This window comes from Xiphophorus maculatus, chromosome 7, assembly GCF_002775205.1.
Source record: "Xiphophorus maculatus strain JP 163 A chromosome 7, X_maculatus-5.0-male, whole genome shotgun sequence".
Lineage (NCBI taxonomy): Eukaryota > Metazoa > Chordata > Actinopteri > Cyprinodontiformes > Poeciliidae > Xiphophorus > Xiphophorus maculatus.
In genome coordinates this window covers 21829962-21857723 of record NC_036449.1, presented here as the reverse complement: position 1 = coordinate 21857723, position 27762 = coordinate 21829962, and the positions used below count along the sequence as shown (strand labels likewise).

General features: G+C 35.7%; 1 protein-coding gene across 1 annotated transcript in view; it reads right to left on the bottom strand.

The window, feature by feature from the left end:
* Positions 1–27762, bottom strand: part of LOC102217539 (ephrin type-A receptor 6-like) — a 186882-nt gene that overhangs the window by 67959 nt on the left and 91161 nt on the right. The window contains exon 5 of the mRNA XM_023337586.1: positions 21909–22244. Coding sequence (XP_023193354.1) covers positions 21909–22244 — 336 coding nt within the window. The remainder of the gene's footprint in view (positions 1–21908; positions 22245–27762) is intronic.

Below are 27762 nucleotides of genomic sequence, written 5' to 3'. Positions count from 1 at the left end.
GATGGCAACATAAACAATTTCACAGTAATTTAAAGTCTAGTTGGGAAGAACTAAATGCAACAGAAATTGTTGCTGTTACAGAAAACGGCAACAATGGCAGTATTTATGCCACAACCTGCCAAACTATGCAGCAAAACCATCAGAAAACAAGTTGGTGATGTATAAGCCCAGACTACGTCCCCAATCTTCTTCAATGCTATAAACCATTAAGATGTTTAAAGTCATTTGAATCAAACATACTGTAGGATGTTTGACTGTAGGACTCAGAACTAAACATACTGATGCAGCCTTCAGCTTTTATGCAACAAAAATGTAGAATATGCTTCCAGGATTGCTCCCACTCTAACCTTTTAAAACAAGGTTAAAAACAAAGCTTACTTGATTTTATTTCCAAAATCAGTTTAATCTGAATCTGATTTGTCAATGCATATTGTTAACTTAAGCGCTTTGAGTTGCCTTGCCTATTACGATATAAACGATATAAACAGACTCCGAACAATAAAAATGGAACTACAGAAAAGAAAGCATTGGGAGCATAATGACCAAGAAAATGGTGGGAGATTAGCTTTTAAACTTAAATGTCCTCAATATGATAAGTAGATGGCTTTAATTTGTAAATATATTGGCAGGGTATTATCTCAGATCATGATTCAGAGTGAATTTGTTCCCTTATTGTCTGTTTATAGGCACCATATATCACAGGCTTTCAGTAGTAATCACCAGTGATGCAACAATCCCAACCCATTAGGGTCATGACTCCTCAGCGCCGCCAGTTAAACACAGCTGTAGTCATAATGGCTTTGTGTTTGTGTGGGTGTATATGTGCGTTTTGTGTGCATCTGTCTTACTCAGCGTTATCACTTCATTACAGGTGCGGGGTTTTTCACACAGCTCTGTTGTGTACTTTTAATGCATTTTTGTGCATGGGTGTGTTTGTGCATACAGAGCTGTTTGAACAATTGCAAGCACAGCACTCCACTGCTCTAATACATACAGCGGTGTCGCCTGACAAGTGCACTCAATCATGCTAATTTTTATACGAATGCAGCAATATTCTTGAAAAAAAAAACTCAGTTTATCTCCTTGATCTTTTCTCAAAGGTTGACAGGTTATTTGGGGGTTTTAAGTAAATATGTTTTATCATGCTAACAGAAAGGTCATGTAACATTTTTTGTTCTGTTTTGTTCCGACAAAACCAGGCAATTTTTGTTAAGTTCTGAAGTTAAATGGGACACAAACCTACAGTAGTGTCACAACTATTGCATGAATTTGAAAAGAAAAAAAAACAAACAAAAGTGTAAAATAATTCACTCCAATGTTATGCCATACGTTGTGGTAATGAGTCACTGAGCTGAGTAAATATTTCAGCCAAGGTGGAATATCTTTGAGCTGAATGCATTTATCCCGCTTTTGTGATATTAAATGAGCAAAACAGGGCAAAAAAATCAAAACAATGTAAATGTTTTATGTCCTTTATGCAAGATGATGTCGACCAATGCTGTTCTCAGTAAGTTAAAGACAGTTGTGTTAACCTCCCCATACAAATATATCTGTTCATAATCAGAGAAAAAACTTCCAAGAAATATAAGCTCAGGCATTTGGACTAAAACATTTACAAAAGTAGTCTTACCCCTTAAAACTTGATCATTTTTGGTTAGTGTTTTCTTTTCACCTCATATAATAGATGAACACAAAGAAGTATACTTGTGACAGGAAATTGGTCCAAGCTCTTAATATTTTTAAAAAAATGAAAATCTGTGCATTCTTTTGACCTCCCTTTACTATGATACTTCAAATGCAACCATCTGGTTTTTGAAGAGTCCACTTGTGTGTAATTTAATCTCACTATGAATAGAGAGCTCTCAAGGCTTATATATTCTCCTATCTTCAGGTGATGGATTTAACAATGCTCCACAAGTTGTTCAAATCTGAAGGCAGTTGCTTGGCTGGATTTTAGGCAGGTTAAAAATTTAATGAACGAAAATCAGCCACTTTTTGACGAAATGTGCATCGCTTTTGTCCACCTCACTTTTATATACTGCTTTGCGTTTGTCTGTTACAGAAGGTGCTGATAAAACACAGTAATGTTTGCGGTTGTGAACACCTTTGCAAGATGCTGTATGTCATTCTAAGTTTGACTTTACAGCCAATACTGTTTCTGAATTATAGTAAAAAAACAACAACAAAAAAAAAACTGTCATGCTTTGGGCTAAAATGCACAAGACAGCAAAAAAAATTTGTAACTCTCAGAAAGTGCCTTGGGAGTTAAAGCAGTAAAAGTCTTCATGTTTGTAGTGACAGCAAGGTGTCAGTGCTCATCACAGTGTGCTGTTTACGCGTTTCAAATAGCTGCAAAATGGTCAAAGTGTCTGGATAAGCACAGCAGGTCTGGATAAGAAAACACACAATTTATCAACCTGTGTGAAAAACATAGCTGGACGCAAAGCCTCTTCTTCATATGACATCACCTTTAGAAACTCATCCAGCTATTTGAATGAAAGTAAAATATTTAAAAGACATCAGCACCTGAATTTAATTAGGCATAAGGATTTGAGACTCTTACAAGTACTGCATAACTGCTGAGTAATTCAGGTGTTAAAAAGTTATTTAACTCTAGCTGATGCAATAAGTAGCTTCTTATTCCTTGACCAATCATGTCCAACACCACCAAAAGATGTTAGTCTGTTTAAAAAAGGGCTCAAATCTTTAGGATACATCAAGCAGAGAAACCATCTAAGGAAAGTGGAAACACAGCTGTAATTGTGTAAAGAAGTGCCAAACAAAACCTAGAAACAATTGGTCACTTAGGAGTTAGGATCTTCACCCCATTGAGAATCTGGCGATTTAACAGTCAGACTTTCCCATCATCAATACAATACATCAAAAATGATTGCAACACTGGATGGAAATAAATCTTGTGACATTACAGAAGCTTGTTAAAACTGTGTGACTGTGAATGAGTGTAATAATCAAAGCTAAAGGCTACTAAAGCTACCTCTGACATTTTGATGGAAAACGACTTAAGAAAAAAAATGACATACTTTGTCAGCTGACATTGGGCTTTTGTCAATATACTAGGAAATTACACAACTTGAGGCCAAGGATTTATAAGGTTGTGGCTAATTTCTTTGAAAACATTTACCGTTGTATAAAAAAGGACAGAGTACAAGTTGAAGGACCACTGTTCCTTTAAAAATTTAACATTTTTCAGTATGTATCAATTCATTTTTACTTAAAAAGGTGCAATTATTTCAGCCTTATAGTTACTAGAACATTACAAGGACACATTTTTTTCCAGTCCTACTAGTGTTAAGAAATAACAAAAAAAATATTTTAGTCTTTTGAATAGAGCTAAAGACAGGCTTTGCTTATAACGAGCGTGTAGGTCAACACACTCGCCTTGAGGAATTAACTGTAATAAAAGTCAGGAGAACCCAGAAAGAGTAAACCGGATTACACACACACCGAACACCATGTACAACGTCTCTCAAAGCATTTACACTAATGGAAGAGTTTCAAAGTTGTTTTCCTTTACAAACCTTATGAAAGTGTACAACATACCAGCTGCTGAAAGTTACGTATCTACTTAATAAAGACAAGAGACGCTTGGTGACCAAAGTGAACATAAACAAACATCAGAAAAAATATTTAATAATGTTACTCATTGTTTTAGCATTACCAGAAATCGGGAAAAATGTTTCTTTCTTGGGTCGTTGTACAATTAGTTATCTCAGAAGACTGCAACACTATTGATCATTTTTAAATTATTTAAAAAAATGTTTTAATACTGACAGTATTGGTAAAGTATTAGACAGAAATGTCAAAATCAAAATTCAAAGCGAAAAGATTTCACACTTGTTCATGTTGTAAATGGGACAGGTATATTTTGCTACATTTAGAGAAGAGTCACGCCTTCTTAGCGACTTGACAAACAACTGATGCTAAAGGAGAATTTTGAGGACTACTATAAAAGCATTTTTGTTCAGATTGTTGATGTAGATTACAAATGCTGATTTTTTTATTTCGACTCTAAGAGACTTCTATGTGGATCATGAAGTTGAAAACCAATCAAAATGTAAGAAATATAAACAAAATATTGAATAAGCAAAATTTTAACTAACTTTAGCTTTCTTTCTGTTCACTTTTGCAGGTCATACGCCCAGATAAAAGAAGAGTAGGAAATGTTAAAAATGTTTTTGACTTAATTTTCATGAGTTCATGAGACATTCCTCTTTTACTGTGTTCTTTATAATCAAATGCACATTTTTAAGTATGCAATTTAGAATATGATGCCATTAACGGACTTCAAGTGGCAGCTATGACAAAAAATAAAAGGAGAAGTTATACATGGTTTTATGAATCCTCCATCATTTAATCTGAACTTGTGCACTGCTGACCAATGTTTCAAACTCTCATGGAAGAACGTTGTGTTGAGACATTTCAAAAAAGGGATTATGCATGCAGTTCACATAGTGATGAATTTGATAAATGAACAAAGACATAAATCTGACTCATGTATACTTAACAGCTATATTTATTTGAATATCTTTATCATGTTTTACAGAGAGAAGTGTCTCCTTGTCTTCGCAGATTTATATAATTTCAGAAATGTCTCCTCACATTTTTTATTTTGGTGCATGACTCACCTTTAATGCAGCCAACATCTATAAAACAGATCCTATTGAGAAAATGCTAAATGCAGCAGTTGAAACCTGTTTTTAGAGCGAGTCCGGCAGAAAAGTTTGACTAGTGTGAAAATCGTGACACAATTCAGAAGCTTTCTTTTCTAAGAAAATTAAGCCGTAATAAAAGAACAGAAAGAGAAAAGAGATGCTTTCTAAGGTTGCTTTGACAACCATTATTTTGTCATCATGCAGCAGTCCAGACGTTCGACAAATGTTTTGTAAAAACCCAGATATTAACCACTTCATACTGATTAAAGTGTGTGAAAAAAGTAGCAGCTTATGTCTTACTAAACTACAGTATGTATGACCATGACATCGAATAGAATAGAATAGAATAGAATAGAATAGAATAGAATAGAATTACTTTATTCATCCCAGCAGGGAAATTATTTCGCAGATACAGCATAGAGACAAGACACACAACAACCACCACTGAGTAGCAATTGTAGACAAAAGAAAAATAATAAAATATAACATGCTGTCAATATAAAAAGCAACTTAGAGCAGTCCTTGCAAAGATTACAAAAATGCAGATATAGTATGTATATATTAATATATGTACAGCAAGTATTAACATATACATACTGTATCTGCATTTTTTGAATCTTTGCAAGGACATACAGAAAACGCTGGTCATGACGTCACACCCATGTACCGGGGACATAAATATTATGTTAGTTTTGGATTTTGATGTTGCATTTTAACCATCCTTTTTTAAATGTGGCATGATTATACAAAAAACATCATCAATGAATTTTAAGAGCAAAAATTTGCTGCACAGGTTTAAACGTTCTTTTACAAATTGCTGAAAAACCACAGACTTCTTACAACCATAAATTGAGTCAATTCTCAAAAGATACTTTAACACTTAATGTTGTTGTGGTTGAGGCCGTTACAGTAACTTTATGATACTGTACTCTGCTTTTTTCATTCCAAAACCATGTTGGTTTGGGTTATTATTCAGTTGTAACAACCATTTGAGTCAAAGTTTAACTCATCTGATCCAAAATGCCACCATTTAGTTAGGATATTGAGTACAAAGTCAGAACCACCAAGGTTCAAAACTATCATAAAGCAAAAGATTCTGAAACGCCAGAGCTACTGTCCAAAGTCAAGTAGCAAGCATTGTAAAGTTGTCAACTAAAAAGATGTTCCAAGATCAACACCGCCAACTTTGACTAAAATTTGCAGATACTTTTAACAAATACACCAAGTCTCTTACTAGAGTAATTTAGCTTTTCTGCTCTCGTTTTACTGAGAGGAGATTTGTTTGGATTAGTCAACATAAGGCTTTCAAATCTAAAAAGCTCTTTTCCAATAACAAAGCAAAGTGCATCACAGTGCAACATAGCATCGACTTGTCTAGTTATTTATTTATTTTGCCAGTAATCCTACAGCTCTACTCATAACAGGTTGAAAAATAGAAAGCACTATCTCTAAATTCATTCACATTTTCCACCAAATCAACAGCAAGGTAGTTAAGATTTTGACAAAATTGTTCCAACAGAATAAAGATCCCAAACACACCACAACAGGTTTTGTGATGGATAAAGCAAAAATAATAGTGAGCTCATGGAATAATTGCTACCTCAACCTTATTAAAAATTTACACACTTCAAAGTAGACTGAAGGCAAGAAAACAAATGAATAAATAAACAAATGAGCTACATCATTTCTGATAAAAAAAAAAAAGAAAAAGAGTGTGGTTTCAGTAAAACTCACTCAGGGACATTTATCCAAATAGTTGGTTTGTAGTTCTGAATGTATGATTGTATACATTTCAGAAGGAAATTCACAGGAAATTTTATGTCTTACACCATTTTATTGTTACATTTTTTTGGAGATGCAAGCTGCCTAATCACCCAAAATTCAAAATAAAAGCCCAAAATAATATGACATTTAAGTTGACTGTGACTATGGTTTTAAGTAAACTTTTGTCCAAAGTTATAAAAAATGTGGAGCATAGATCTGATGCTGTGCATATATGAGCTAGAATAGGTTTGTCAAACCCACTAGATTTCACAACCTGTACATCTGCACCTGTACTTGCAGCTCTCACTAAAAAATTGCAACTCTTTTTAAAGAGATGCAACACCAGACACATCACTAACACTAATTTCCTCTGAATAAAGGAATCAAGCTTCACTATAAAGCATGTGTCAAACTCGAGGCCCGTGGGCCAAATCCAGCCCGTCATAGCTTCTTATGCGGCCCTCCAGATTCTACACTAAATACCAAGTGTGCTTAAATTTTATATTATCAATCAAATTAATGCAGTTTTTATCTGTTTACTGCCATATTATATCAATCAATCCCTCCAATTTCTTGAGAATTATTGTTGAAATTCACGCAAATGGAATAAATTCCTGCACTTTTTTTTTTTGCATTAATACATTATTGGCAGTTTATTGCAGATTTTTCTCAAAGATTGTCAAAACTTTACTTGTTCTGAACAGCTGCATGAGCCTTAATTGATGTCAGATTATAGTCCATGATTTAAAGCGAGTAATAAAAAGTCGCATTTGCTGTCATAAATCTTTTCAAATTAAGAAAAAAAAATCTAAAATCACAAAAAGTATCACAAAATCCTGGAGGGACCAAAAAGATGGTCAATATTATTTAATTTTAAGAATTCATTGACATTTTACCAGTTTGTGAGCAGGTTTTATCAATACATTCTGTCACAACTGGCTCTTAAAGAGCATTCATGATCTTGATTTGGTCCAAAACAAAAATTAGGTTTGACTCCCCTGCTATAAAGCTCAACTGCCTTATAGGATAAAAGAGATCATCTTTGTCATTTTGTAAAAAGCAAAGGAATTTGTGTGATCAAAGCAAATATCTGAATATGAAATAAATAGCATTGTTGGATGATGACTCAAACAGAAAAAAGGAAATGAGTATTCAGAAAGCACAAAGAATTTCTGTGCCAGCAAAATCCCTTTCATTGCTGTGATTCATCCCAAAGATCCACCACCAATCAGCAGGCCGAGCTCAGCTTCCACACTGATTAGGCTCCGGCAGGGAGGATGGGAAGTGAGCACAGAGACGGCAGGATATTGGGTTGATTCTTCTACACACACCTTCTAGAGGGCTGACATATTCTGAGGAAATGCTCTTGTAAGGTCAGCAAAGTTCAAACATTACAAATGCGGCACAATCCTACCTGTACAACATGTAGTAAAAATCCCTTTTTTACTATATTTACAATTGAAAAACATGAATATAATTGGGATGAAATAAAGATAATATGGACAGGGTTGTAAAAAAAATGCTAAAGTGCCCAAAAAACATCAGCAAATAGTAAAATTAAAGATGACACAGATAGGGAAATTAAATACGGAATCTGAAGTTTTTGTTTTTTTACGTAACAGTTCATTTAATTTAGGCAAATTGAAAACGGCTATTGCATAATACAATGAAATTTTCCTGAATTCGAATGTGTTAAAATTCTTTACAAAATAAAACTTGCCAAGTTCCGTTCATAAAAGCAATCTTATTAATGGGAATACTAGAGGCAGGAATTTTTAAAAAAGTATTGGAAGCGATAAAAAGAGTGGAATATGTAAATCTGAAGTGAAAAATGCAAGACAAAAATAGGGAGATAAATTATCAACTGTTTGTTAAATTTATTTTTAAACAGTTTAGTCATTCAGTATGTCTGTCCCAATAAGCAATGAATCAATAAATCAATGAATCACATTGTAAATTAAAACAAACTCAATAATTACCATTTGCATGATTTATCGTTTTTCTCTGTTTCTCCACCAAAAGATGGATAACAAAAAGCTTCAGTCTGGTGGTTTGGTCTCAACCAGCTCTTTTTTCCGAAGGAAAATTTTGTTTACAAAGACTTTATAATTCATTTTATTTGTTGTTTCTGTTCTGTTTTCAGTGTGAAATATTCATCAGAATTGAGTGTTTGTTTGATTTTTGAGAATGTGCTCTTGCATTATGTACCAACAGTATTTTATCTGAAAATTATTGTCTCAAAACAATATTATTGTTTTGAGACAATAATTTCTGGGACAATTTATTGCCCAGAATAATATGTATTTCAGCACTGACTGATTACAGCGATCAATTTTTTTATTATTTCTGGTATCCTGACTGACAGTTTAAAAAGATCTCATATATCTGCACAGTAGTTACCTCTTCTTGCTTGCTGGAGTTAAATTATCGCATGGAGCATCAACCTGACAGATTCTGGCTGTAAAACAATAAATGTTAACTGATCGTTCATTACACATTATGAATTCTTTTTGTGTCGTGTTTTGTGAAAGGTCTCTGTCGGTCAGTGAAGGTGGATGTTCAGACTTATCAGCTGCTTGTTAGTATCATTCAGGACAGTTGACAGCAGCTGCAAGAGCCAAAAGACATGAAGGGTTAGAGATCCTAGCTGTCATGAGCTTCTGCCTGTTTCATCAGGGCTTCACAGGCCACAACCAGAAATAGAGCACTGAGAGTAAATTGCAGCCATAATGGCAGTTCAGACACTTTTGAAGTGCACTCAACCCACAAAGGTTACTCTAACAAAAAACGTGTTATACAACATACTTTAGATTTAAAATACAGGTAGATTTACACTTACCATTTAATTAATAGCTGTTCTTTTTGTGGTTTTTTGTTTCAGCAGGCAAAAGTAGGCATTTTGATCAAAATGATAATAGGACAGAAAGAACACACTGTTCTTCCCATACACTGTAAAACCAACCTGGAATCAAACCAAGATGGAATCAATGATTTTCCCAAAATGAAACCTTAATTTAAATCTTACAGTAACTCCTTCAAATTACTAAACTGGCTTCCAAAAATAATGGATGTGTGTTACTGTGTTGTTCTGGTTATATGAAACCCATTTGTAGCTGGAATGGATTAAAATTATTATGAAAGGTAATCTTATTTAGTTAAAATACTTTGGAAAGTTCAACACTGAATGTTGATTAGATCAGATTCTTTAACTCATTTAGTTGTACAAAATGAGTCCAAAATTATCCATCCCAGTAAGCAGAGGTAAATCTTAAGTAATTAATTTTACCAATATGTTTCCTATAATTGGAATTAATATTAACATTTTGATTAGAATCTGCTGCAAAATCTGAGGAAGGAGATTAGAGTGATTTCAATCTCAGATAGTAAGGAATTGTAGGACATGTTTGATTGTCATAAACCCTTTATATTTAAAACTGGTGGGGAAAAGCTATAATTTTAACATGCTGATTTTGTTAAAATCATTAAAAAAAAAAATCATTCTCTTTGTACATAAACTCATTATCTTCCACCAAGCGTCCACATATTTTCTTATGGGATCAAAATAATATTAAATATAAATTTGCCAGGAATATTAATAACTTTGCATTTAACTGTATGTCCATCAAAGGTCTGTTATTTTTAATTGGTTTAGCAGAACTGGTTGGCCTAGTTCAGTCCAGTATTGAGTGCTGGACTGGCCATCTGGCGTACTGGGACATTTCCAGTGGGCCGACACACAATCACAGGCCGACCAGGGGTTGTCGTAATTTAACCAAAAATTAAATTTGGTTAATAATTTTGGTCAACTGCAGGGCTAGAGAGGGATGCAGAATTAGCTGTTCAGAGGTATTCATAGGACTAGCAAGATGAGGAGAGAGACGTGATTGATTCCTATCCATCCTGAATTTTTTTCCAAGTCACATTTTTAACTTCTTTATTACATAAAACAAAACCAATTGTTTTCTGCATTTATCAGTAAACAATTCACTGCAAACAATCAAGAGAACAGCAAAGATAGACTGAGAATGCAGAACACTATAATCCATAAAACATATTTCCCCAAAGACTAAAACTAAACAACGTAATAAATGCACACAGTTTTGAGATGCTGAATAAGGATCATTGTGATGTTCACCACCACAGTTTCACACTTGAGAGATAACTTTATTGTTTTTACCAGTAAAAAAATTGTTTCCGGTTCAAGTGTTGCAATATTGCGTCCACTACAAGAGAACATACGAGTAATCTAATAAAGTTTATTCACAAAATTGACCAGATTGGTCCTTCAGCTTTAGCATAAAAGAATCTAGTGTAGGTCTTTTTATTTAACATTTAATAGAAATGGAGATTTTAAATCATAACCTTTTCAAAAAGATATGAATTGATATTGAGAAATGTTATCTAAAATATTTGGATATTTATCTAGAACCATGATCCAGGATTATTTTTATCTTAATGACATGTAATTTAAATGTGTTGCCTCAAAGACTCGTTTTCATAAAATGTGTTAATTTTCCATTTTTACCTAAAACAATTGACACCTGTAAGTGTTAACCATTATAAAAGACGTGACGTAATATTCACAGGAACAGAAGTTTTAATTAACATTTCAAGAAAACATCACAACATTTATTAATTCCATCACCTACTACAATAATTAGCAACATTTACATGCTCAGCTTCCTCCATTAGCACTTACTTCTCATTTCAGTCATTTTTGTAGGATTTAAAATCCAAATACAGCAATGAGTAGATTCAGTACTGCATATAACTTCAGCACAACTGGAAACTGGGAAAAAGTCAACATTTTTCTCTCTTTGCTCCATGAAAAATCTGAAGTGCTGTCCAAGACCAAAATCATGTGAAAACTCTGTAGAGATCTAATTTATCATATTTTATGTGATTACATGAGATAAAGTCAAACAAGTAGGTTGATTTATTCCAGAAGAACAACATCGCCCCCCACAGTAGCTGACATCTGTTGGTAAAGATCGGTAAAAAGCCTCAAGGCAAATTCCAAATTAATACAATATTTAACTTCAGTAGCATAATCTCACACCATTAAAACTATTGCTGTTCCTCTCACATAATTACCCCCTAATATAACAATATAACCTTGGGTTCTTACTCAGTCTTGTTTGACACAGAACCAAGTTTCGTTTTCTCTTGTATTTCTCACTTTGATTAGGAAATAGCTTCCAGTTGTCCCGTGACATTTACACCCCTGGAAAACGCAGCATCAGAGCATAATAAACAGATCAAACTCCTCACAGAAATAAAATGGAAAAATACCAAACTTCTCTTATTTTACTTAAACAATAAGACCTTAAAGACATTGCGGAAATTGTGATTTTTAGAAAAAGGTGAATAAAGTAATTCTAAAAATTTCAGTGAGATTACATGATTAAAAATAAAAATTATTTAAATTTACATTTGCAATTTTTTTTATACTTATGTTATACTTTACAACTTCTTTTTTTAACTGTGCTAAAAGGAGCTTAAAATAGGGAACATTTAGGCCAATATCAATACGAAATATTAAAATTGCTGTTCTAGCCAATAACCGATATTTACTGATAATATATATCATTTATGTACTTCAATACTCTTAACAGCTTGAACAAACAACCAGACTGGTGACTTCACTGCTTCAGTTCAACTCCCCATAATCACAGTTTTGGCACAAAAAAATACTATATTTCATAGAGAAATTTGACAAAAATACAGAAAAGGATTATAAAATTAATTTTGTCCCACAGTATAGACAGCAAAACATTTCATTTGTTGATTTTTGAGTGTTTTACTAAAAATATCTAATCAAAAAAGTTTTTAACTGTCACATTCAGATGTTTCAGAATGAAACATTAAAACAAATCAAAACATTTATAGAACATGCTAAACAAATAATTCGGTCGAAAAATATAACACCGTGAACCCACTTGATATTATACGTCCATAGAGTAAAAGAATTAGCACAGAATACAAGAAAAACCTCTTCAAGGATTTTTTTGTTCAGCATTACACATAAAGCAGTATTTGACGGGAAGGAATAAAAAGAAGGCCAAACATTATGATTAAATAATAGGTCTTAAAACTTCAGTCTTGCTGCAATAAAGCACTGCGTCACAGCAGCCTTAACCCTGTAAAATATGACTGGGTATAATGTTAGTACTTGTCAGTACAGTGTGATGAACACACAAGTCAAACACACAGCAGTGCTTAATGTGGAAAAATTGCAGGGAGCAGAGAGACAAGAGAAACTGAGAAAGATAAAGGCACATCATTGGAGGGAATGCTCTGATAAATCAGTGTAGAGAAAGAGAGCTGTCGAATAAATTTTTCCCATCCTATTATTCCCCCTTGTATCTCCCACCACAGGAGGCATAAAGAGTGGGTGTGAATGCGAGTGTGCCAGTGAAGAGAAAGAGTGATGATGAAGATGACCCTGGGATTGGCGTACACAGCAATGTGAGGCGCGTGCGACGCTCGTAACACGAAGACACCAGATTTCCCCTCACCACATCTTCAAATACCCACGACATCGGGTAATTGAGGCCCCCCGGGGCCGATCTCTGGGCTCGGGTGCCAAGGGCGCGTGTTCCCCGCAGAGAGTCGGATAAATCAACTGTTAATAAGCCAGCAAGCATGAAGCTTCTATTTATGACTGCTCTTTCCACAAGGCCGGTGTCAGCAATCTAACGGCACTCCAACACACCCACAGAAAAACACACACATTTCATTGCTAGAAGATGTAGGACCCCCCAAAACCCTCTCACCCACAACTATATGTCCAGAGAGAGGAGAAAAAAACCCAGTTAGCAACATGATGTATTCAGCATTTTTATCAGTGGCTGCTTTTTCCTATTAACCCATAATGGAGTCAGGTTCTCAGCTAAATCTAGACACACATTACATTTTTCTTCACAAGGACTTTGCTTTCACCTTTCATATTTTATGCATTTCTATAACCTAATCCAAAAACAGCACTTCTTTATGTGGGGCCCAAGCTTTGGGGCCCATAAGGAGCACGGGTCCTCACAACATAGTATTTGTTGAAATAAAAAAACGGCTTTACAAAGTGAGAAATGCTATAAAACACACACACACACGCAAATATCGTCTGTGGCAGGAAACACCGGTATCCAAACCCCAGCGCTGCAGCACTTTGGATAGCCATATTGATTAATCCACGGAAAGTCACCTTCCTCTTCACCCCATCACAGCTAAGCACCTCTGGGGCCCTGGTCATTTCACTCAGCCAATTTGTATAGCTGTTATTATTAGTGTTTCTCTAGTATAGAGCTTTGGTCTTGGGGCACAGGCACGCCGCTTTATGATGCCCAGCCTAATAAACATCATTGTGATTTTCCCAAGCTAGTAATTAGGTATGTGGCTAATTTGTCATAGTTAGTTATAGCGTGGCATGGTGCCAGAAGAAAGGCTGCCTCGAACAGGGAAGCTGCTAAATGCTAAATGCTATTCATTTAATGCTACTGCTGTATAAAAACAGTTGTTTTGATTTCAAGGCAGGGGGAATTCCTTGAGAGTAGAATCTAACTTTGACTATTTTATATCCTAAAAGATAAATACGAGAGTGAAAAATGTTTATAGTTGGAAAAAACATTTCACAGCACCTTGAAAAACTGTTTCTAAATCTATACTTCATAGAACACCCAAAAGTCAACCTCTCAAAAAGTGGTATTACTCTGCGACTGCGGAGGAAGAGCCAGTGGATGGAAGGAGGGTTCATTCTGACTGTCTAGCCAATCTAAAGTGCAAGTGCACAGAGAGGTGTGCATTACTGAGGGGATAAAGACGTGTTACAGAACCAAACAGTTCTGGTTGATGCTTCAGAACCTCAGGCTATGAGAAGGCAGGCGGGGTCAGTGAATATTGTGGAGGCTATGCAAAGTCAGAAAAATATTCCGGATGGAGGAGAAAGTGCTCCGTATGATCGTTTCAGCTGTCCTCACACTGCGTTGTAGACCAAACTACACTGCATGAAATCCAATTTTATTTCTATAGAACCTTTCAGGAGCAAGGCATTTCAAAGTGCTTTACATCATAAGAACACAAATACAAAAATACAAAGTCAACAATGAAACATTACATTTTGCTGTCGTTGCACATCAGATTGTTTATTAATGTTTCATTGATTGTGTTTCCAAAGAAACTCTAAACAGGTGGGTTTTTAGTCCAGATTTAAAGGCACTTCAGTGTTCCAGATTTGTGGTGCATAGAAGCTGAATGCTGCTTCTCCTCGTTTGGTTCTGGTTCTCGATGCAGAGCAGAGCAGAACCAGAAGACCCGAGAGGTTCTGGAAGGTCTGAAATGTATCGTGGTGCTAAACTGTTCAGTGATTTATAAACTAACAACAGTATTTTAAAGTCTATCCTCGGAGCTACTGGGAGCCAGAGTAGGGACTTTACAACTGGGTGATGTGCTCCATCTTCCTGGGTTTAGTCAGAACGCGAACAGCACCATTTTGGATCAGATGCAGCTGGAGGAATTTTTAGACCTGAGAAGACAAAAATTCTGCATGTCGGGATCGGTCTGGTATGGTAGGTTCGCTCGTCTCAGACAAGCTAGACTTTGCCGTGTGTTCGTCACAGAGTTTATATCGCTAGTCTTGCTGAGGAACTTGGTTGTCCTGACTCTTTTTCTCTGAGCTGTTAATGAGACGTTAATAATATGCTGAAAACTCAGATCAACCACCATTTTCTTGGTTTTGTCACATTCAGGAAAAGGTTATTGTAAAACTCATCATTGCTGTCATTGATGAGCCCCGTGACAGTTGTGTCGTATATATATAATATATATTTGGATTCATGCAGTGTAGTCAGGCGACATAACCACCAGTTGGCTGAGCTCACAACCTTGGGAGGCACCTGTGCTCAGCCTCATGGTTTGTGATGCTGCGCTGCTGATGCGCGCCGACTGAGGTCGCTCTGTCAGGAAGTCCAGAATCCAGTTACAGGTGGGTGTGTTGAGGCTCAGCAGGAAGCATTTGGCGACCGGCTGCTGGGGAATGATTGTATTGAATGCTGAGCTGAATTTGATGAACAGTAGCCTAGCGTAGGTGTAGAGGACAGGGCATCGTGCAGTGTGTGGGAGATGGTGTCAGCTGTAGAGCAAGTTGAGTGGCACGCAAACCGCAGGGGGTCCAGTGAAGTAGACCACTTCAGAGTTATCTCCGGTACAACTGCAGTACAATTTTGCAAGTTCATGTAACTGTATAAAACAGCTAAAACTGTTTGATTTAATCATTTTTTCCAAAACATCTACATGGTACATCAATAAATAAATGTATAAATGTCATTATAGAGTCTATGACTTATTTATTCATTTCTTGGTAAATGGTTTCAGGTTATTTAGAACTTTTCTCACAACTATTTGTGTTATGAAATATTAAAAATTTTTTGAGGTCAGAACCAATGAAGGGGAGAACAGCATAAAATCCTAACAGAGTGGAAGAGACACAACTTAAGCAATTTCAGTCTTTCATAGACAGATATTTAAAAGCTGATATAAAAATACAGTTAACTACATAATCAAAAATTAAACTTTTTTTCCTCGGTTATTTTATGCCCACAAAGTGATTTATTTCAAACATATTTATTCTGCCAATAAGCTATTGATTCATGTATCTGTCTTGCAAGCAAGGTCAGAATACTTTGTTAAAATGTTTCAGCTTGGCTAAAGCCTGCAACAGTATAGAAGCCTGGTACAACTGTATTCTCTAGGATTAATTTATTTGCTTGATCAAACGTAATGTTAGCAAACTTATCCTGGTTCTTACTCTGGCTTTGTCTTCTTTAGTCTTTTAATCAATCATTTTCCTTTATTCTGCTTTTTAAATTGAGTTTTCTTTCACATTTCTCTTATTTTGCCATACTTTTTCTGTTTTCACATTTGTAAAAGTACTTTTCCTTTTTAAATCTAATTTTCTCCTTCCTTTTAATCCTTTCATGCATAGCGGTCACTACAGTGGACAGCTATCTAAAAGCTATTTTCTTGTGCTTCTTGTGAATTTTTATGTTATAAATCCACACAGACCACTGAAGTGGACACTAATGCATCATAAAATACACTATCAGCTACTGGCCATCAGCTGCAAATCCAAGAAATTATTTTTGTTAAATCCAAAATGGCAGACAGACAATAAACATGCCAACCGACCCGGTCCCTCCTTCTACTGTCGATGAGTCTTGCAGGTAAAAAAAAAAAAAATATTGTGACATCAGATAAACCCTAGAGAACAATACTACTGATGTATTTTTCAAATAACAACTTCGCATTTGGAGAAGATTGCAATTGATCACCTAAAAAAATAAAAAAGAAATTTTTTTTCCTACCTTTTTTTTATAACTTAAGAAAATAAAAAGGAAAATTGGAAAAAAATCCTCACACAAAGGATCATAATTCATGCATGAAAGGGTTAAAGCAGTGGTGCCCAGTCGGTCCTCGAGGGCCGGCATTCTGCAGAGAACATCACAGTTCTCTGTCTGGTTTAACGCACCTGGATCCAATGATGGCTCATTAGATTATAATCATTAGATTATGAAGAACACTGACATGCTGAAAAGGTTGCTACTACCACCAGGGACAGAACTAAAACATACAGAGGACCGACTTTGGGCACCCCTGTTTTTAACCATCATCTCAATTTATTTTCCGCGTCTGCCACTTGTTCTCTTGTTGATTTTCTATGTGCCTCTGTCACTAATCTTTTCAGCAAAGTTCAGTAAAAATATTTTGCCAACATCTTCAGGGACATCAGACCAAAAAAAGTGTCACCCTGCAAAATGAGAATCCTTTCTGCCATTAAGCTGACAATAAATGAGTAAATTCAGAAACCATGTCGAAATTTTAAAATATGCCATCTATTTCATTCTCAAATTGGAGGACATTATCTTCTCACTAAAAACCTCAGATGTTGTTTGTCCTTGTGAATTATAATTCTTTATTGTCTTCTCAGTACAGCAAATCACATCTTTACTGGAACAAATCACTGACCAAAAATGTCCATCTGCATTTTAATGACAGAGTTTAATTTATTTATAGTCAGAGTATATTATTACAGCAGACTCCTGAAAACACTGAAATTCACATGGCTGTCTGCTTTCTGCTGATGGCAACACTATGCTAATGGTGTATATGAATTTTATGTGCACTTTTCCAAACAAGCCCATCACAGAGCAGTTTAGGTGGATGTGTTGAGGGGGGGAAAAGAGTTCTGTTTGTGCCAAAGCATGCATGCATATTACTGCTGCATGCAAATGTTGCTTTTCGTCTGATGGTTTGCATGGTTATCTTTGACTGGGATGAATATGCTGACCTTAGGCACACTTTAGCTCATTTCAACCTTTTCAAAAGCAACTGCAGCTTTCAGACTGCTGACACTGAGGCAAATTGGCATTTCTCAACAAGCCACAAGATGGAATGGATGCATCAGATTTTAGGATCCATTTAGTTAAGTGTGAAGCCCTAAAGAATGTATGCTTGATACAAACAGTGCCTTGCTAAAGTATTTAGATGCATCAAGCCTTTTCCAATTTTGTGATGTTACAACCACAACTGCAAAAACAAACTTCTACCATGCTGGGTAAGGCGAATATTAATCAGAGGCGCAGTGAAGTGACCCGTCGATGCTCTGAAGGAACTACAGAGATTCACTGCAGGGAAATCCATCAGGACGACCATTAGTTGCACGCGCCACAAATGTGGCTTTTATGGAAGAGTGGAAAGAACAAAGTCATTGGTAACATAAAACCAAATGTCCAGTTTACAGATTGCAAAACTGGAAGGCCCAATAACAATTTTGTTCACGCTAGAAAAAAATTTGATTTGTGCTACATTCATATATGGTATTAAATCAGATACAATTATTCTCAAAGCATTTGCAGTCTGTACTGTCATGTCACTTTTCATCCAACTTTCACCTCATTGGCGTGAGACATGCATTATTATTCTGCACCAGAAGACGCTAGACACAGTAAATCCAGATGAAAATAATGGCTGAAAATTATAATTATGAGATTATAAAAGAAGGCTATGTCACTGAAGCAAATCACTTCACTATCCCACCTCTCCTGGTCCAACAATGCATCCAAACAGACTTCTCTCTGTTCAAATGCTCCACAAAAGACCATCGCTAAAAGTTGTGGCAATACTATCAGCTCCCATTGCTGAAAAACTTCAAAATCAATACATAGACGGTGACATTCATTATTACTTCTGTAAACGCACTGCGATTCTGCAAGTCTGGATCGCTTTGAGGTTGTAAGCCATTCACACTGAAATCTGACTGAAGTGGCATCTGCAAGAAATATGATTGACATGCAAAAATAATCAGATTTCAGCAAATAAAAAAGAAAAAAAAATCTGAATTGAGCATCAAGAGCTGCTGTGTGAATGTAGCCAGATTTGGTTGCTGGATTTTTATTTTAAAGAATCATAGGATAAATGCACAAAACGTCTGACTTTTAATGAAGAAAATTGTAGAAACCTTGTTCCATTCTCTTCACGCTGCACAAATATGTGCAACTTTGCATTTGTCTATCACCTAAAACCCTGCTAAAATACATTAAAGTTTGTGATTCTAACTTGACAGAATGTTGAAAAGTGGATTTAAACTAACCCCTTTGTAATCATGAGCTTAGAATATTAGGAGACAAAATGTAGATAATTTAAAAAAACACCAACATTTCACTCCCTTCCTCAAGCACAAGAATTGCGCTGTAAAATATACACAAACACTTTAAAATATTTATGCACCATATTTATATATCCATCAGCACGCAGGCTGGTAAGAACATTGTTCAGTTACACCAACACAAACAGCTGTGTGATCAATACCCCTTTAATGATCCTCATTAAATTTAACAGCACTGATCAAATTCTGCTTTCTGAAAACGTAACAGTGTTAAAAGTACAGCATTAGGCTGTTTATCACTAACAGCGAGCCATAAATCTACCTCCTCCCCTGAGGATCCTAAATAGCAGCAGCTGGCTATATTAGTGTTCAAATGCGTCTTGTCTACAGCTAAGGGACCAGCTTTGACTATGTTCTAAACAAGGCATGTTAATCAAATAAAAAAGTCTGTGTGTAACGCAGAGTCGCATGTACTATCTAGAGCTGTCCTTTGAGACACAGAATAATGCAGCTAATGTACTTTGGCTGTATGAGAAAATGTATTTCTCCCAGATGCTCTCAGAGGCAGAAACATGCAGGTTATATGGATAGGAGAGAACAAAGAAGAAAGGTAAAACAAACATGTCTGAAAACAGAACACAAGAGAGGGAAAGAGGAGGACAAGCAAGGAAAAAGGAAGGTAAGCATAGGGAGGTGGACAAAAACTGTTTGAAAATGACAGTTAATAAGTATGCAATAAACCAAACACAGTCCCGCAGGAAATGATGATTTGGACTATGAAAATCCAAAACAACAGAAATATCTCTTTCATATTTTGCAACATACAGAAAATCTATTGCTTTTTAAGCAATACAAACATCAAGAAATGAAGGTAATTTTGTGTCAAAAACTTCTTCTTAAATACCCAACTAATTGTGCAAATTTCCCTCAAAATGCAAAGCAGCATCTGTATCCCACGAATGCTGGTTAGTGCATAATATTATAAATGTGTTAATAATGAATGTGCATTGGAAATATTGACATCAATTACCATCTAGCAGTTGGTGGTATGAATAGCCATGCCTATTTTTTTAATGTATGCATTTCTTGCCAAACATTTTGCATATGCTCTATAAAATCAACAACCTGCTCAATTTAGCATTTGCTTGACAGTACAAAACACACATTTTTTTGTCACTCTACACAAATTCAGACTGTAAGGGGTTAATATTTGTCTGAAAACCTCAGACAAAAAGTTCATACAGTTTAAAAGTTCTCAATGTTGTAAATTAAGCAATTGACTGATTTATTCAGAAATGAGGCCAGATACAGTCAGTTTTTCTACCAATTTACTAGTTGAAGTATTCCTTGCAAAGCAATAATTTGAGGCTATGAATGCATCAAATGGCTAATTTAGGATTTCTAAGTAATAAAAATGAAAATGTTATAAGCAGTTAACATTTCAAGAGTTGGCATTTAGTATAAATTCTGATTAGTAGGTTTCAAAAGCTAAGGCTAATTGCCAATGTGAGTGTATAGTTCCATTTCTTAAAAAAAATGTTAAAAAAAAATAAACAAATGAGTGCTTATGAAATTTTAAGATTCAAATGTTGTTATGCTGCAAAGATCAGCTTTGAAAGTGACTTGAAATTGATTAACTATTAGCTTAAGTTTATCTGGATTCATACTAAATAGTACTTCATTTAACTTAACAACTTGTATCTTTTTAACAGCCCTTCAAATATTTAATCATTTAAATCATTTAAATATTTAATATTATATCAAATGTTTATATTAAACAGGAGATAGATGAATGAAACTTCATTCCTTTAGCTGAAAGGTTTGCAATGCTGCTTTTATGAAATATTTCATGAAAAGCAAAGTTAATGTTCATTGCTGCCCTTTTTCACCAAGTCAAGAAAGTACACACAAAATATCTCAGTACACTCCTTGCAGACTTTCTCAGGGCTCCGTATTAATTTGAATTTATAAACTACAAACTCCTCAGATAAATTTAAAAATATGATGGAAAATTTCATTTGCATGAAGTGAGAATGCAAAAGTTGCGAACATTGTTCCATAACCGATTGCCATCTACAGAAATCTGAATTCCTTCATTGACATTTCACTCTCAGACTGAAACAAAATTGTATTTCATTATCTTTACCACCATCTCTCCCAAATTCTTTCCTCTGGTTATGCCCTTCTGCAGATATTGAAAACCCAGAACATTTCTTTCATATGCTGTCCTTGAACAATCCCTTCTCAGATGGATATAATCTCAAAGTACGGCTTCTACGATGCAAGTGATTAAATTCAGATACAACTGCAAACCGACAGGAATGTGTTTGCAATGGGTGTCTGTCAAGTTAACTATTTCAGGTGTGGGACAGTAGTGTTTGCAAATTGTCACATACACTGTTCTAGAAGATATTTAAAAAGTTAAATAGATTCTCAACGTAAGAAAAATAGAGGTTTACGAGTCATGAAACAATCTGAAACCGTCCTGTCACTTATTTTTAGAATCGGGAAACACTAATGAGGTGATAACTAGTTTGTAGTTTAAGAAACATTAGATGTTTTCAGAATCTACCCAGCTTTTAAAGCAAATCAGCTAAGGCAGCTAAATATACTGACAAAGCTAAACAAATAAGCTATAAAGCAGTCATGTTCAGCCTCCAGCCATTAAAAGCAATCTAACTCAGCTCGTATTTATGCTTATTTCAATACAATGCAGCAAGGCAGTGAGAGGATGGTTACTAAGAGTGGAGTGAAGGCGGTAGAAAAGATCTAAGGCGCTGCGTTGGTGTAAACAACTGCAACTTTCATATACTCACCCCCCTGGTCAGTGCTGACGGTGATGATGGCAACCTGCCGGGGGAAGGTACTCATGTCCGACACACCGTTTAGTGACTCAATCTCAAAGGTGTAGTTGGCGTGTGATGAGAAGTCTGTGACGGTTACAGTGGCATTGGTCAGGCCCAAAGGCCTCGGCAGGAAGCGAAGCTCGTCCTCACAGAGCTGGCACTGGTTGGGTCCAGGGCCGCAGCGTTTGCACTGGACGTTGTATGTGAGATCCCGGCGACCCCCAGTGTCACTGGGAGGCGACCACTCCAGCATCAGGCAGGTGTCATTCATGTTAAACATTGGGTTGCGAGGAGGAGATGGAGGGCCTGTCGATAAAAACAGAAAGAAATCACTGATGCATAACAAACACATCAGTTCAGGTCTGAACCAAGCCTTTACTGCTCACATGCTTTTACATTAAACCATAATAAAATTCACTATAGTTTGTGGTTTAAACATAACAAGAAACACAGATAACAGATACCTTCTCAAATATTTCACATAAAATTTCTGTAATTTCATATCGTGTTCTTAGACAGCTTTATTCTCTACATGTAAACTTATATTATTTGAACTTTCCCCTGTTATACAGATCTGCTATTTTACGTTGCCAAAACTCTCTGCAGCAAGAATTTTACACTGAATAATTTCCTAAAAACGTAATTGTTGAAATATTTGCATAACGTCACAGCTCATACAGCGTTTACCTTATCTGCCTTACTCCATACCTCTCTGGAGTATGGAAGAATATGATTTGTTTTATTGCATTACTGGGGAAAAAAAATCACTCCAAGATGAGTTTTATAAACTTTATAAAACTTATGTTTTATAAAACATAAGTTTTATGTTCTACATAATCTACTCTAAACTTCTTTGGAGTAATTTACAAACCCCTTCATCTCTATCCTACCATCAGCACCTTGTAGACACTTTTATCCTTTTATACGCTCTCAAGAGATTTTATTATTTAGTAAAGAACCTCACGTCATTGTGTTTTCTTGCAGGCTATAAGAGTATACTAAAAAAATGTTAACAGTATTATACAGTGTCTTCATATTTTACCTTCCTTTGAGTGGAAATCGTCTATATGTTTTTAAAGAAGTCTTTAATCAAAAATGCTTTATGCCATCTGAAATATGATGTAAAAGTGAACGTATGGAAAAGATTAAAAAAGAAGTGTTAATATCATTTCATTTCTGACTGTTAACTTTGGTTCTTTTTATCACCTAAAATGGGAATGAACTGTCTTTTTGTGGATGTTTAGTGACAAACTGGCTGAAGATCACATGAGAAAATGGATTGATTGTTTTTGCTAGAGGAGTTGTTTTTTTTTAAATCAGAAGAAAATGCTAACATTCTGTCATAAAAATTAAACAATGTGTCAACATAACTGTTCAAAAGCAATAAACAACCAAACCACTGACTGATTTTACCAAATGATATTGAAACAACCCTAAACTGCTAGTCTATAGCTTTTCTTTATAGGAAGTTTTTACCTAATAACCAAAAAAGCTGAAGAAAATGAGATTTTCTTTTCTTTACCTGAAATGTTTCAGCTGCCTGATAACATTTGCAGATTTGTCAATGTATACATCTGCAAAGTGAAGCTGCACATCTGTTCTATCTGTAGACTCTGCAATTTTTCCTCCAGACGGGTGACTCTGGTGTTTGTATGATGGCTCTGATTCAGCAAAAGAGATCTCAACTCATTGCTTTTTTAAAATTACCAGCAGAGTATTGCTTTCAACAAACAATTGGTAATTGTTGATAGTTACTACCACTCAGTCGAAACAGCTACTCTGCTGTTTGTCTGCACTTTTGAGCAAGACTCTCTCATAAACAGCAATGTTTGGCTGATTATGGCTGGTCAAAGCAATTCAGACTTCAGCAATAACTGCAGCACCATCTGCGGCACCAGCAATAGATGCAGCACCTTTGACAATAAGGATACTCCCAGAAGTGCACAAGCTTTTGAAGCTTTTCTATGCCACTCGCATTATCAACAGCCAGTGCTGAGAGGACTTTCTGACCTTTCTGTTCACCAAAACACTGTCCTGAGGTCACCAATAAGCCATTAGTGCTGTGTGTGTTATGATGTGTGTACACAGAAATGGTGACGGTGAAAACAGTTGAGTTGTGAGGGGTTTTCGTGTTGTAATTATGGGTGTGTTTGCAGTTTAAAGGACAAAACAAAAGAATGTATAAAAGATCTACACCCTTTTGTTTAAAATTACTGCAAGATGTTAGAAGAAAGTATAATGAATTGGAAGCAAAATGTCAAAACAAAAAATCTCTGCACATAATGCAGAGGAGCTGGAAATGTAAAGTCCATCCATCCATCAATCCATTCATCCTTCCATCCTTGACAGGTTGAGAGTTTACAGGGCAACACAAAAATACAAGTAGAAGAAAGGCCTCTGTTGACTTTCACACCCAGGTTTTTCTCATTGAAAATGCATTATCTTTCAATCTGAGATCCAACAGAAGTTGGAAACCAAAGTTCAAACTTCCCTAAATAACAAAACACCATGTAAACATCTTTCTGAAGAAGCCAACTAAAACCCAACACAGTATTCACAAGTTCCATAACATTCCACTTTCTTCCCAATTCTTTCAAGTGCAGTAAAGAGTCCAAGTTATTTTACAGTACCTCCCTCACAATCGCCTTTGTTGTGGTCTTTTTTGTGCTCCCTGGATGTAAGTGTTTGTGTGTCAGGGCAAGCATTGTGCTCTAGCAGGCAGCCAGCTGTCAACAGGGTGGAGTTAAAAGGCCTAAGGGATTTGAACACTCCCGTCCTGCCAAGCTCACTGTCTGCCAGGACAATGGGATGTTTCCCTCTCCTTCACATCCCTCCCTAATGTTCTCTCTCTACCATTGCTAAAAATCTCAGCAGACAGGAGAGCTCCTCCTACCGATCCACCACTCCTGTCAGTGCGTCCATTCTCTCTCTTTATCTCTCCGTTCCTCCCTCAGCCATTATCTCACCTGCTCTATTCTCTCCATCAGGGAGAATCCACCTACCTACCCTCCTGCAGAGCAATCCCACTGCCATCAATCAGCCCCTATTCTCCTCTGAGGGGAAGATTGGTATCAGCGCCCTCCTTCCTTCCCCTCTTCACACTGTCTACTCCATACAGTCCTTACGCATTTCCCCCGCCTTTATCTTTCCTCTTGTGACATCTTCGCTTTCTTCCTCTCTGCCTTTGTCTTCCTCTCACTCTTTAATCTCCATTTTCTGTGTCTTTTGACTTTACAGTCAAGTAAATAGTTTATGAACTGACTTTTTAACCTCTAATTAAAATGCATTCTGCAAGTAAACAAGAGCTCACTGGTTGGAATAGTAGATATGCTACACAAGCACAGTTTAAACTCTGTTTAGTTTGTGTGTTGTCAAAACCCCCAAAAGGCTTTTCAGACAGAATTTGTACTTGTGGCAAAAAGTGGCCTTGAAGACTTGGAGTTCGCCTGAGGAAGAATAGCTGTTGACAAGCCATAAACAAGATACTTAATTACAACCCTGCACACTAAGCTGGGTTCGAAGTTCTTTGAAGTGAACATTGGGTTCACTTATTGTTTTAATAAGCTTTTCAGAACTGTCAGCAATCAGGAAAAAAATTGTCTATTTTAGTTTAAAATGTTGTAGATGCTGCATTAGACTCAACTCTGTGACGACAGACATTCTGATAAATAGATATTTTTCTCACTGACATTGAATCAAGCTAAACTCTTCTATTTATAAGTCTGATGAGAATAGAAGAGAATATTTGCTAGATGCCAAATAAATGACCGGGATAATATTTTTCAAGACAATTGTCATATTTTTCACAAAGTCAAATGTTTTAAAGTCTTTGTAAACTTCTGATTCAAATTAATCCACAGCAAATTGTGTCTTTAGGTGCTTTGTAAAACAAATACATCTGGTTATTATTTGAAAACACATGTTCAGTTCAGTTCAATTATATGGACAAATTTAAAAGTCTAACGCAGAGGACCAACACCAGCAGAAGACACGACACTCCAAATCATCGCAGACTGAAAACTGGACTTCAAGCATCATGAAGACTGCGCTTTTCCGCTCTTCCACCAAACTCTGGGACCTGTTACCAAATTAGATGCAAACTTTTCTTTCACCTGAAGTTTCACCTGACTTTGAACTAGACATCAATAATGAGACATTTGTAGAATTGGTCTGTGGGTAGTGACTCCTTGTGAAACATCCCCAGATTCATGAATTAATTTTGTTGGTGTACTTTTTTTTTTTCTACCACATGTCTTTGTTTCACTCACGTTTCCAGGAATAATGTTTGGATACAGCAATATGTGGACAAGCAGCTTCCTTTTCATCGACTTTTTGTAGCTTACCCTCCTTGTGTCTGAATGAACATTTTCTGGACACTTACCCATGATGTTTGTGTGGGCTATTATATGACCATAACATCTATTTTATACTTTAAAACGTATTTTTAATTGGCATTATGTAACATTTTAATTTTCTGAGACATAACGTTGTGTTTTCATTATCTGCAAGCCATAATAATCACATTATTAAGAAAAAAAAGATTTGAAATATTTCACTTAATTTGTAATGAATCTATTTAATGTGTAAGTTTCATTTTCTAAAGTGGGCGATAAAAAAAACCTTGTCAAGATTAAGTTTTGAAATTTCTCTGTAGTTAGTCACAGCAATAACACATTCAATTACTTTGGCTAGAACACAGACATCAAGGAATGCAGAAATATGAAGTTATTGACAGCAACAGCTCAGCTGATAGCCTCCCTTTGAAAGGTGAGAATTTTCAATATTATTCTATTTTCTATTCTTAATTTAACAGGGAGCCAGTGAATAGAAGAAACAACCTTTCAGGCAACATTTTCTTACTTATATCTTTTAAGTTACAATTTTTAAATACTTTAGATAACTGATAAATACAAAATGGTCACCATAAACAAATTTTTGCAAAGTATATTTAAAAATCTAAACATGTATTCTGTTTCTTGTATTTAAGCATTTCCTAAAAGATTTTTATTTTTTTTTACTGCAGCTATGAATCAATATTTAATCAAATTAAATTCATTATTTTTGGTCATAGCACTACATTTGCAGTAGATGTGGCATAGTTACACTCGGGTACAATGCGAATCAAGTCAAGTTAAAATGCTACACAATGAAAGCCCAAACATTATATAAGTAGGTAAAAAGTTTGCTATCTAAGGAAGATCAACTGGTTGTATTTTGTTACATTTTCAACAGGTTTTAACATATGCCACTTTAAATTCACTGCCAATGTTAGAAAAAATGGTTGTGGACTGCAGGCAGCTATTGGTCTTAATGTTCCTAAAGTTTGGGATGAAACTAAAAGATTCTGTCTCTGGATTTCAAAGAATCTGAATATCTAATCTAATCTGAACTGGATAACTCTACAGTGAGCACACAATCTTTAAAACACTTTCTATACTGTGAAATCTGTATGCTATTTGCAAAAAATATTGCTGACAATTCATTTCAGAAACCCAATATCATGCATTATCATGAATAGTCCCCTGAGCTGGACGCATCACTACCCACCTAGTGATTAGCATTTTTCTTGCAAACAGTGCAACTTACAGAGTACTGTAAACTAAAAGCATCTCCATAGTGTCATTGCGTTGTCTTGCCATGAAAGACAAATACGCTCTTCCACCCCGGAGAGCTCTCAGACGTGGCCTCCGTCTATCTCGGCGACAGCCAAATGGCTTTTTAATTAAAGGAGAATTAGTCCGGTTAAACTGTAATTTAATGCAAATATGAAGTCGTAATGACAGTCAGTGAATCATCGATGAAGACAAGGCAGCTGAACAAAAGC